The sequence below is a fragment of the Arachis stenosperma genome, chromosome 8 (genome assembly GCF_014773155.1).
Source record: "Arachis stenosperma cultivar V10309 chromosome 8, arast.V10309.gnm1.PFL2, whole genome shotgun sequence".
Taxonomy (NCBI): domain Eukaryota; kingdom Viridiplantae; phylum Streptophyta; class Magnoliopsida; order Fabales; family Fabaceae; genus Arachis; species Arachis stenosperma.
The window spans coordinates 319,461-332,036 of record NC_080384.1 but is presented as its reverse complement, the minus strand read 5'-3'; the positions used below and the strand labels follow the sequence as shown (position 1 = coordinate 332,036).

The 12,576-nt window shown below is 33.2% G+C and overlaps 2 protein-coding genes across 3 annotated transcripts; one reads left to right on the top strand and one right to left on the bottom strand.

Moving 5' to 3' along the window:
- Positions 1 to 2,622: 2,622 nt before the first annotated feature.
- LOC130944857 (remorin-like) lies at positions 2,623 to 6,073 on the bottom strand. The gene is made up of 5 exons (XM_057873422.1): positions 5,719 to 6,073; positions 4,283 to 4,324; positions 3,762 to 3,849; positions 3,553 to 3,634; positions 2,623 to 3,164 (listed from the first exon to the last, which is right to left on the bottom strand). The coding sequence occupies exons 1-5, from the start codon at positions 5,888 to 5,890 to the stop codon at positions 2,970 to 2,972; spliced, it is 579 nt and encodes a 192-aa protein (XP_057729405.1). The 5' UTR covers positions 5,891 to 6,073; the 3' UTR covers positions 2,623 to 2,969.
- A 2,003-nt stretch (positions 6,074 to 8,076) lies between these two features.
- On the top strand, positions 8,077 to 11,033 carry LOC130946451 (tRNA-specific adenosine deaminase TAD1). Of its 2 annotated transcripts, none has more exons than XM_057875208.1 (10): positions 8,077 to 8,247; positions 8,356 to 8,476; positions 8,926 to 9,113; positions 9,212 to 9,292; positions 9,468 to 9,581; positions 9,827 to 9,996; positions 10,079 to 10,155; positions 10,244 to 10,363; positions 10,431 to 10,518; positions 10,800 to 11,033. In XM_057875208.1, exons 1-10 carry the CDS (start codon positions 8,097 to 8,099, stop codon positions 10,914 to 10,916), a joined length of 1,227 nt encoding a protein of 408 aa, XP_057731191.1. In that variant the 5' UTR covers positions 8,077 to 8,096; the 3' UTR covers positions 10,917 to 11,033. The 2 variants fall into 2 exon arrangements, with proteins under 2 accessions (XP_057731191.1, XP_057731190.1); XM_057875207.1 differs by having other exon boundaries at positions 8,079 to 8,247; positions 8,347 to 8,476.
- The last annotated feature ends 1,543 nt before the right edge of the window (positions 11,034 to 12,576 follow it).

Genomic DNA, 12,576 nt, shown 5'->3' with positions numbered 1-12,576 from the left:
CATTAAGGTTGTGATGATTGTACATTTAAAAAGTTGGTTTATAACCCTAACTCTTAAGGCAGAAAAATAAAGTTTGTTAAAGTGAGAATTAACTCAAAATCTAAAGATGATAAAGTGGATATTATGATGGTTTATAAGTAAAGTGTTAAAAGATATTCTCTCAATCTAGTAACCTCTAGCGAGATAAATACTACCAATTTTGCTTTTCTTAAATTTTAATACCACAATCTGATTACTGGGACTGCTTTTATGTAAAGCTTGCTCTATAAAATCACTTCTCTAATCAAACTGGAACATTGCATTTTGTGCACCGAAGTAACATGTAACCATGTATAGTGAGGGAAATACATATTTGTTTTCCATATATCTCTCTTATTTTGTAAGAAACTAAGAATACATACTGGAGGCTTGGACTCCCCAATTCAAGAGGTCACTAAACTCCCTTTTACAGATTGCTTGGTGGACTCTCTCCTCTCTTTCTGGTTATTAAATGATCCCAAACATACATGAAACGAAGATGTCCATATCATTGCTTTGATTTTCATGCTCTAAAGAATGCCTTTAGATTATATTATTTAAATTCTAAATATATTGATGGAATTATGAATAAAATTAAAATATATGTATATGAGAGTAAGTTTTATTATGTGATAAAGTAAAATTTGGCTTAAACATACCCATACATAAACGCTCTTAATCCGTTGAAGTACTTTCTTGGATTAGAAATAGCAAAATTCAAGGAGGGCATTTGTTTGTCTCATGGGAATTATGCTCTTTCCCTTCTCGAGGACACTGGTTTCTCAGACTTTAAATCTGCCTTTTACCTTTGGATCCGAATGTCAAGCTTAATGATAAGGATTTTACTATTTATTAAAATAAAAATGTGTATGTATACAAAAGTTATACAAATATTATTTGTTATAGAAAGAACTTGTGAACTTAACTAAGAGGAGGCGAGAAGTAGGTAGGGGTGTTCATGGATCGGATCTAATTTGCATATTCGCGGTGTTTATTTAAATTTGAGTCGAAAATTATGGATATAGATCCAATCTGCAATGCTATCGGATCGGATCCGATTCGATCCGCACACTAATAGGATCTGATTGTAGATTTTATGTATTTATCTCTGCGGATCCGCAAAATAAATAAATAAATAAGTAAATATTCTTTTTATGGTTTATTTTAATTAATAATGATCATATATGTTGTATTATTTTATTTTTATTATTTAAGAAAAGTATGTTTAATATTATTTTAAGAGTAAATATGTTTAAAAGAATAGAAAAAAGAATTTTATTAATTTTTTTAATAAAAATAAGCTTTTAAAAATATTTAAAAAAATATTTTTATGTTTTGCGTATATATCCGATCCACAAATGTGCGGATCGAATTGGATCTAAGCTTAAAAATTGCAGATATTGGATCTGATCCGATGATTTTAGTACGGACCGGATCGAGATTTTAACCATATCCGATTTGATCCAATCTGCATTAACCCCTAAAGTAGGGGTGGCAACATACACTCTACCCACAGGTACACAATATGACCAAATCCCGGTCAGGTCGGGTACCTCCGTACCTGTCTATGGATTGAGACATCTCACTATATATTAGCTACTAAGATAAGATTATTAACTAATAATTAAATATCTTTTTTTACATAAAAATCAGTTCTATTTTAAATTATCATCAAGTTATATAATAATATTACATCTTTTTAATAACCCGCGGGTAGGATCGAATATTCGCAAAGTAGGATTAGGGTTAGATTGAAACCCTACCCTACCCTACCCATTGCGACCCCTAGAGAGAAGGGTCCGAAATCTAAAGTGAATGAGGTGCATGCAGTAGAAAGGTAAACTGCAATGGATATAATATCTATGACTTTTTTTTTCCCCTCTTATCTTTGTTTCTATATATTTGTGCTTAAAGCCCTTCACCATGTATGCTAGACATATATTCATCACTTTTTGAATCTCTTGAGGCTTCAAGTTTCTCCTTGTGGTGTTTCTTTCTAGTGGTAGAAATAACCACAGCAAGAACTGTCCAAAAAGTTCACTTTTTCGTACTACATTTGTTTTTGATTGTTTAATGATCTTTACTACTATTTGTTATTGTTGTGTGCTTGGTGTTGGAGAGAGAGAGGGAGAGGAATATGGGAAGGGCACCATGTTGTGACAAGATGGGGTTGAAGAAAGGTCCATGGACACCTGAAGAGGATGAGATTCTTGTCAATTATATCAACAAAAATGGTGGCCACGGAAGTAGGCGTGATCTTCCAAAGTTGGCAGCTTTTTCTTGTAACATTCCTTGCTATAAAACATGCACGCACAATCACTTTTTCTCACATATAGCAACAACAACGTTGTTAGTTTGATAACTTTACTTTTAAAGCTATATATGTTTACATTATTTTTTAATCATATTTCAAATAAGTGAATCACCCCCTGCTTTTACTGTCTAAAATTGAAGCAGCATGATTCATTGCATGAGAGATGAGACTAATAAAGCTGAATATATAAAAGGGTTTGTAATGTAATGTTATAAGTGCTTTTTACCCTTTACATTTCAACTATTCTCTGTTTCTCTCTGGGTTTACACAAAGCATGATCTAATCAAACATAATACACAATTCTCTGTTTATCATTAATTTTGCAAAATAAGTATACACCATTAACATTTTCGGACAATGACCACACTTTAATGATGAAGAGAGAGAGAAACTCGATTACTCAATTATTAGTGTGTGAGAGTGTTGTGAACAAAAGAATAAATAAACAAACAGCATACCACACTTTAATCTAATAAAAATTAAAAAAGCAAGCTAAGTAATATTTATAATAAACATTTTTTTTAGGTATTAATTTCATACACACATATTAAACATAACCTTTTAAACACAAACAATACAAAAATTTGACAATTATCGCTATGAAATTCAGACCCCACCAAAAAAGAACTTTGACATTTCAAAAGCATCCGAGGAGCTTCTTTGGAGTGGTCCCAGTTGCACGATATTTAGCGGCGGTTTCTTCAGCCTTGAGAAATTCCTCACCACGCTTTGCTTCAACCATTGCTCTCTTCTCCTCAGCTTGCTTGTGAATCAATGCTATCTTGTTCTTCATTTGTTCGCCATATTCTGCTTTCTTTTTCTCCAACTGTTCCTGCTCTCTCACACATAAAAACGAGTTACTCAAAAGGGTGTCTTAATAATTATTAATATCATGTAATGACAATAATTATAGTGTTTTGTTTTTTTTACATGTGACACTAAAAATTTCTAATGAGTTGCACGTTTAAGTTTTATGATTCTAGTATATTTAAACTCGTCGGTGAATTCTCAAGTTTTGATGATTCTGCATCTAACCTTATCCACAATAGGTGATATAATTTGTTCTTGGCCTTGAAAGAAAAGACAAAAAAAATCTAACAAAAGAACATTATGGTTATCCATACTTTAACTCTAGATTGCAATGTTGTTTAACCCATAAGAAAAGGTTTGTTTTCTTTGTGTGTTAGGGCGACATGGAAGTGTGATGTCAATGTCATTACCTCAATTTTTCTCAGCTTAGCTTCAAGAGCTGCTTTCTTGCTATTTTCCCAAGCACCAACAGCAGATAACTGCTTCTGAGCTCTGTGGACCAAATCAATAATAAAACCTTAACAATACTATCACATATTGGCTACAGATCACAAAATCATTAGCAATTTTATCTGCATGGCACTTATTTAGTATAGTATTTTAGGTTTTGAAGCCTTACTTATTCTCTGCTTTAGATTTTTCACTTTCTTCCCATGCCTTCACATAAGACAACTTTTTCTCCTTTTCCACTTCTGCAAGAGCAATATCTGTTGAACATAGCATACACGTACACAAATCACTTCTCTTGGAAGATACATCAAAACGGAGAAAGAAAAACACAAAAAAATATGTTTATAGTTGGAGACAGGTACAAAACAGTTTGTCCTAGAACACAAGTTTCCAATATTTTCTGTCCCTCTATCTCTGTATGGATATATATATTCGCAATGACTAGAAACTATTTGGCATTGAGAACCTGGAGAGGGTCGCTCTCAAGTTGATGCATTCAAGTGGTTATGAAAAAAATCGCAATTAAAGATCAAATATTAGTAAGTTTATTTTGGTCGAAACCTCAATACCTCCTTCCGAAGGCACTCCTGTTCGAGCATCGAAAATCTAATAAGTAGCATGACTCTTTCAATAATAATAAAATATTAACTAGTTAAGAACAATGTGAAGTTGAATTAAGCCAACACTAACCTCTATCAAGGGATGTTTTCTTTTTAACTGGCTCCACTGCTTCTGTTGATCGAAAGACAAAAAATAACGATGTCAAGGTTTTCTAACTACATCAAATGGAGAAGTATTTATATATATTATTAGATTAAATCCAACCAATTAGAAGAGCTCATGCACTTGATCAATTACTTGACTCTAAATATAAGTAAGTAATATAGAATTAGGAACTACAGCAGCATCTCTAGAAGGCTAGAAGTGTTTGATAAAAGTGTTTATTGAAGTTGGGTTCATGGAAGTTTAGTAATTAATTGTCAATTAGAACTTAGCCTTGAGTGATCATAGCCAAGGCAACAATACATATACCAAATAGAAGATGCAGATAAAAATTCTTAAATTAACAAGAAATCATTGTTTCCATATTAACAATAGAAAATAAAAATATAGAATCCACTTAGGCATGTTAAGAATGCATGCTTTATCCAGTTATTGGATTCTAATTGGGTTGCGTGTTATATATGCAATAATTAAGAGGCACAACTACCTCTTTTGAATAATTAAAAAGAGGGGAAAAAATCAATAGGACATACCAATTTACCATTGAAAAGTATTCATTACAATTAAACTTCCCTATAGCAAACCCATAATTTTATACCAAAAAAAAAGAAAAAGAAAAAGAAAAAGAAAAAGAATTCAATTATTTGCCAGTGCGGACAAACAACTTTCTCAGCAAATGGGAAACAAAATTATTATTTTATGATAACAAGGAGGACCTCAGTGGTTTCTCTTTTGTTGGCACTGGAGAGATGTTAATGATTGATGCATAGAGCAAGAAATGATGTTACAAGCCTGACTGAAAAAAAAAGGCAAAGTAGAGAGTATAATAGTAATTAAAATTCATATATGTTATGGGGTCTAGTTCAATACACAGCTTAATTGACACCTAAAATACTACACTTAGCTAGATAGATAAATCTTTATACTTCCTTAATAGTCATTGAGAATATTTAAAAATTACAGCCACTTATTTGATTTAAAATTTTAAGGATTGTATAAAAACGAAAAAGAATTGAGTAGTTATGAATGTTCCTAATGTGCTGCAAGAGGAAGAAAGTAGTTCAATCCAGCAGAGAAGAGTGAGTCGGATCCAATATCATTCTGAAACCATATGAACCAATATCAGAAAAAAATCCAATCTATTCAAGCTGCAATTTTGATGAAAAACCAGAAATCTTTGATAAATCAGAGAAGGAAAACAGAAATTAAAGGAAAAGCAAGGACAAGTATCATAGTTTGAATGCCCAAACTAAGTTTCAATCTTTCTCAACGCACTAAATTAATATGATATGCGTATAACATAGCAAGCGACCTATAAGAGTAATAAAAAGTTGAAATTTTGAAGCCAACCCATAATTCGGTGGAACAAAAAGTTTGAGAATTGGAAGAAACAGAAAACTCACTCTCATTCTCAACAACAACTAGAGCCTTGGTCCCTTCTGCAGCGGCTGCCGGAGGCGGAGCCAGCGGTTTCTTCTCGGCAGCATCTTGGAGCTGCGGCGGTGCCTCGGCCAGAGGAGGGTCAGTTACCAGCGGAGCAGGAGGTGTCTCCACCTTGGTTGGTTGTTCTGCCATAGCTTCGAGAGAAAGTTTAAAAGAGAAGAAAGAAAACAAGGTTTGTAGCTAAGGTTCTGTTAGACAATGTCTCTGCCTCTTCAACTCTGTTCCAAGCTATAAGGTCGTGTTGGTTTCAATTTAAAGTAGACACATAACAAGATACATCTAGATATATGTGAACAATTAAAAAATAAATAAAGAATAAAAGTGCATATATCAATTCTTATGAACATTAGGGTAAAAAATTATACACTTATTTCGGTTACTTGGTAGTTTATTGTTTTTTTTTTTGTATTTAAATATTTTCTGATTGGAAAAATACATGGGTATAGATTTTGTTAGTTTCATTGAGATTTTTTAATTCGAAAATGGAAATATTCTGGAAGTAGTTTTCAAAGGAAAAAGATTGCATAGTAACGTGGAATCTTTGGGAGCAGAACGTGTTGTAGGCGTGGAGGAAAACTGGAGCCGTTGATTAAGATCGACGGTGACGGTGGAGTGCCGACAGGTATTACAGGTAATAGTAGCGGGAATGTGCCACGTGTGAGTATTGAGATGAGGATGGAAATATGTGACAGCAAAAGCATATGAATGATGCATGGAGGCTTATTATTATTTCTGACACACTAAAACGACGGCGCTTTGCGTTTTGTTGTTGTTTGTATGCTACATATGGGACCATGATTGTAGGGGTGGACAAAAAGTCAACAAGTGACTAGCTAGTAGTCATATCATTGCTTTGGTTCTTCATAATCTTAATCTTTCTACGAAGAAAAGAAATAAAGGTGTAATTATAGGACGGTGGCGTTTGTGTATGTGCATTTCGTGTAGGCACTTTCCACTCTCTCCGCCGTGTGTTCTACAAATGTTGCATCATGTGATTCACTTGTCTTTGATTATTTCAGGAACCTATACTACTTCTCACTTGAATAACAGTATTCTACACTTTTCTCATCCTTCTTACTTCACATGACTTGAATTAGAGTTCATAAAAATCTAAAGGAAAAATGTCCATGTTTAAACTTGGTTTATACGCATCCATAATGAGAAAGGAAAATGGCCAATTGTGATTTATGATGAGTAGCTTTTTTATCCAGGCTAAAGGTGGATGATTCTCATACACTTGTAACTTTTATTGGCACCAAACTATATAGTGGTATTAGAAGAAAAAAGAAATATTAATGTGCCAACTGTATACACCTCATTCATTTGGAAAAGGTATTAGGGTATTACCAACTATCTTTTAGACTGGAGCAACCATGTTAAGTTCTTTTTTTTTTTTTTTGGTTTCCCACGGTATCCCTCAGCCCGGCAGGCTAAAGACTAATCCGCCGCGGTACTGAGCTCCATTTAAGGGTTTGCCGCTGGCCAATGGGTTGCTGCATGCACAAGGCGGGATTCGAACTCCCGACACTTGCTTAAGCGGACTAGTGAGCTAACCACTAGACCAACCCAACTTGGTTCCATGTTAAGTCCTTTAATCTCTACTAAAGTGCCATTTCTTATTTGTTACTTCATTATTTTTGTTGCTGGGCCTTCCTGGCATTATTCCCCTACAGCAAGTTGCTTCAGTTTTTCACATAATTAATGTTTTGATCTTTCAAAAAAAAAATAGTGGGGTTGGGGGCACAGCAAAACCACGTTGGAAATTTTTTGATTGTGAGATGCTTAGTTGTGTTTAGTACTTTAGTTAGTATATATAAAATTTTTCCTTAAAATCATTTAGTTATCTATTAAGATTTAAGAAACGATACACTCTCTTAATGGTATGTCTAAAATTTTTATTAAATGTAATTATGGAAATGGTTTCATTCACTCTTTTTAATTCATGAGATTAAAATAATAAAGTGGATGGTGGTAATTAGTATTTATTCTTATACATATTGAGAATGTGTAGAGATAAAAAAACAGAGTAAATTTCATGTTGTATATGTTTTTTTTTTACTTATTTTATATGTTATGTATGTTTTATAATTTTTTTTAACTTATTTTTGGACACGATGGTTTGGATAATTTTAACAACAACGTTTTTGGACAAGGTTTTTAACAGACCTATAAAAAGGGTTTGGAAAAAAAGGCCTCATTTCCAAAGTATAGAGGTATTTTGAATTTGGGCCCAGTTGGGCCTAGTCTAAAGCCCAGTCTGTGTCATCTCTATCAGAGTGAGTGTGCAGAATCAATGGCTTCCTCAAGCTCGTCGGTTTCAACTTCGACTTCAACAATCATGTCTACGTCTTCTTCACACGAAAAAAGTTTTGGTGAAAGGGTATCCGAAAAGGTTCTTAGTTTGTATAATTCTCTTCCCAAAAAGGGAAAACCTCAAGGCCGTGAAGTCACCGTTTTAGCCGCTTTTCTTCTCTCTTCTCCTACCAATGGTTTCTTCTTCCTCTTTCTTTTGTTTCTTCTCTTTGGAACATTTATACCTAGAATTCAAATTTCAGCTGAAAGAGTTCACTTATTGTTCATTGTTTAAGTATTTACAGATTTGGAAGTTGTTGCATTGGGGACAGGAACAAAGTGTATTGGACGCTCTCGTTTACGTTCCTGTGGTGATGTTGTTCATGATTCCCATGCTGAAGTTATAGCTCGAAGAGCTTTGATGAGGTTTCTTTTCTTTTACTATGATTTTCATGAGCTTTCTGCATTTTGTGTCATTACTATGCTATAAACTAGTTCAATTCTGATATATTAACAGTCTAATCCAATCAAATTCTTGTTTTTGGATGAGTATTCAAGAAATGAGTGTGAAAAGTATTTACTTTCATTGATTTGGCAACACGTTATCTTATCTCGGTTTAAAACATCTTCATGCTGCTACTGTATAGAAATTAAATTCTTGTTTTAGTTTGAACATGTTCTGTGTCCTCCAAATGCATCAATTTGAATGTAGAAATTGTTCTCTATGCTTTTGCATGTGTAGTTTTGAAAAATCTTAGATTGTGTAGGTGATATATCAAATGATTTCTAAGATGTATTGTGGAATAGTAAGTTTTCAATTTTGTATGTGTTGTTATGTGAGGAGATATTATTTCATTCATTTCTATTCACACCAGGTTCTTCTATACACAGATTCAGCATCTTACTGAAAGTTGTAGTAAGCATATGCCTAGCAATGAATGCAAATGGTTCAAAGTCAATGATGGCAACTTACAGTTTGAGCTGGATTCTGAGTGCATTAGTGAAAGAAAATATAACATGAAGAGGGGTTGGAAATTACATATGTACATATCACAGTTACCATGTAAACTTAGTTCTCACTTTATCTTGTCTATATCTAATCATCAAAATCCTTCCCTTATTTGTTACCACTTACCATGTTGGGTTGGTTGTGTTTTATAGGTGGAGCTTCTTCATTGAGTTCGGTTGACTCGCCTTTGGAGATTGTGCCCTCAGGCGAAAGTGATTCATCTTCACCTCTAGGTAAATAAATATATCCATGTTAACATCTCTTTAGCAAGTTTTCTGTGAATATAATTCTTATAAAATATGATGGATATTGTGTTCACCTTAATGCGATTTCTTGAATGATAAAGAACTAGAATATTTAAACGTGCGATATTTGTGTCTAAAGAACTGCTTTTGCATTCAATTCCAGATAGTGGGTTAAAACAAAAGGGGACAGTCCAAAGGAAGCCGGGTCGTGGTGATACTACTCTATCAGTTAGTTGCTCCGACAAGATAGCTCGTTGGAACACTGTCGGTGTTCAAGGTTAGACATGCTTAAACCAGGACTATTTGCCTATTTGTGAATCTTTCTTGGAACACAAATATGAGGATTTAGGTATAGTAGCCGCTAGTGCAACATAAAAAGTCATGTTTACAAACATGAAACAAAGCTATATGCTGATCAGAAAAATGTTCATTTGAATAATTTGGCTAATGTTGATAGAACACTGATTGATTACCTTATTCCTTTGCAAAATTCAAGTGTGGTAATATTGTTTCCTTTTCCAGGAGCTTTGCTTTCCTATTTTTTTCAACCTGTTTATGTGTCTTCAATTACGGTTGGTCTACCACTTAACAGTCCAGAGAATTTCAACATTGAAGATAACTTGAAAAGAACTTTGTTAGATCGAATATTATCTTTGTCAAATAAGCTAATAGCCCCATTTCGAGTGAACCAGGTAAGTGTCAAATATTATAGGGTGGTAAAATCGAAAGTTGAGTTGTACATTGCTGATTGTAACGTGCTTTCCAATTTACTAGCCGCTATTTCATGCTGCCCCACTACCACCAAAGGAATTTCAACAATCCGATAGCGCTGCAGAGACTTTAACATGCGGGTACTTGCATCAAATTTCAGCAAAGTTCTTTTGTTCGTGTAATTTTGTGGCTCGATATTTGCATCTATCTGAACAGTTAAATTTGCAGATATTCTATATGCTGGAATAAGTATGGCTTGCATGAAGTCATCCTTGGAACTACTGGAAGAAAGCAAGGCACCTCCGCAAAAGGAGCACTCTACCCTTCAACTGAGTCATTGTTATGCAAGTAAGCCGACATGTGCCATTTTAGATAGTTTGCTTGTCAAGTGCTGACTATGATTTGACATTTACAGAAAGAGAATGTTGGAGGCTTTCTTGTTATTGAGCCAGAAACGCTTTGGAAATTCTCCAGCCAATGAGGTTACTTATCGCAATCTCAAGGTATTCTTCATGTTCTTCACGTCTTAACCCTATGGTAGTGTTTGGTTTCTGTCTTGAGACTAAAGGGACAAAGACAATAAACATGTTTCCTATATCCTTTCTTTTCATAAATTAGCCTATAAATTACTTTAGGCTGTTTCCTTTCTTTAAACGTATTTTTGTCCTCTCAACACCTCTGTATCTTGTGTCTCAAGACAATAAGTAACCCAATGACACTATTGGGGAAGATTGTTCATGACATGCCATATCTTAACATGATTCAATCATATATTACTTTGCAGGAAGGAGCTGAAGAATATTGCTCAGCCTCAAAAATTTTCAAAGGGAAACCAGCTTTTAGCAATTGGTTCTTGAAACCCTCGGATTGTGAGGCATTTTCCATCTTTCCAAACAAGTGATTTGATTCCCCCCCATGTAAAGTCTATAATTGGTTGCCTTCTTTTGGTAGGAAAATATGCCATGAGTTGCAAGCTTGATAATGCAGCTTTGTTATTTTTGGTAATATAATATGAGAATTCTTTTTCTTTGACTTCATTCTTCATATCGTAACACCCATGTGCCTAAAGGCACTGAGAATTCAAATAATTGACTGTTCATTCTAAATTAAGATTCTTTTAACCAATTAGTCTCTTGATCCTTTGACTCACCTTAACGAAAACTCCCACTGGCAAAGACTATAATACAATATTGAAACTTAGACTTAAGAATTTTTCTCAATTTTAAATCTTGATAAATACGCTACTAATAACAAAGAAATCATAACTGAGTACTTCTATGGATATTTCTTATTTCTCTCAAGCTCCTGTCTCCTCTAATCTTTTTTACTATGCACTCTTACTAATTACATCGACCACTTACCACAACTCTTACGTTTTTCTTCCTTCCTCATTTTAGTTGCTCAAACTTGTCACTCACACTTTTGTAAGTCCTTAATTCTCTCATTTGTTATATTATTTTGTTTATTTTTTGGATCCCTACTCTCATATAAGTTGATTGTGTAATCAATGATCTATTGGTACGATACATAGATTGATGAAAGAAAAATTTAATAATTTATTTTTTTGAATATATATGATTATATTACATATATTATTAATACTTATTAATTTGTTAGCTGTTTATAAAATTTAGTAAATGAGGCTCATTTCTTTTTGAAAAAGGTAATAGTGTAGCAATGATAAGTCACGGGAAAATAATAATAACAATAGGGGTAATCATTATTGTAGAAGTGGTTAAATATGTAGTAATTAAATTGGAGTGACAATATATTTATAAATCAATTTTTTTTTTCGTTTTTTATTGTATCTCCTAATCAGATAGGTCAATGACTAATTTTTCACGGATTTAAATTCTGGAAAAGTATAAGTAAACAATGAGTTTAATAAACAATGCAGTTATGCATACTGTCTTCTTTACTTGTGATTTTTGTGATTTCTGTATGGGTGTAGTGTTTTTTTATTTTATTGGACCAATTTTAAAGTTTATTATTCACATTGTTTACGAAAGTTATTGTCTACCTAACAAAACTGTTAAACTCCATTTAAAAATTTATTGTTGGTCAATGAATTACTATGTATCAAAGTGGAGCATAAAAACCATTTAACCACTCTTCATTCAATAATCCACTCCCCTAGTCTAATAATACTATTCACAAAGCAATTAGTGTTGTACAATATAGCAATTAAGAACAATAGAAATATAAAAGGAGAAAAAGTGTAGGTGAGACTAAGAGATATAAAGTTACATGATGTTCATTCCAAATATTAATTTCATATCAATTAATAATTATAGGAAAAGCAGCTAGTTGCGTTAAAGATATGAACTATATCTTCCATTTGTTTTATCTTCCTTACAAAAAATTCTGTTATTCTTTGTGTATGAAAGTCTAATAAAGTACTCTCATTTGACACCTTTAAATTATACTATTGATAAGGTGAACTTTTATATCATGCCCCACAGTCCCACACATTCTTACATGAGAATAATGTTTTATCTTGACACTATATGTCTAATAAAATGAATTCCAAAACATTACATAAAAAAACGAGATCATATTTC

Excerpts from the sequence above, each read along its gene's own strand:
- LOC130944857 (XM_057873422.1), bottom strand. The coding sequence starts at position 5,890 with ATGGCAGAACAACCAACCAAGGTGGAGACACCTCCTGCTCCGCTGGTA. Across the intron at positions 4,325-5,718 it reads AGTTGTTGTTGAGAATGAGA|AAGCAGTGGAGCCAGTTAAA; the intron begins GTGAGTTTTCTG and ends TTCGATCAACAG. Across the intron at positions 3,850-4,282 it reads GAAAACATCCCTTGATAGAG|ATATTGCTCTTGCAGAAGTG; the intron begins GTTAGTGTTGGC and ends TATGTTCAACAG.
- LOC130946451 (XM_057875207.1), top strand. The coding sequence starts at position 8,097 with ATGTCTACGTCTTCTTCACACGAAAAAAGTTTTGGTGAAAGGGTATCC. Across the intron at positions 9,114-9,211 it reads GTACATATCACAGTTACCAT|GTGGAGCTTCTTCATTGAGT; the intron begins GTAAACTTAGTT and ends TGTGTTTTATAG. Across the intron at positions 10,156-10,243 it reads GCAGAGACTTTAACATGCGG|ATATTCTATATGCTGGAATA; the intron begins GTACTTGCATCA and ends TTAAATTTGCAG.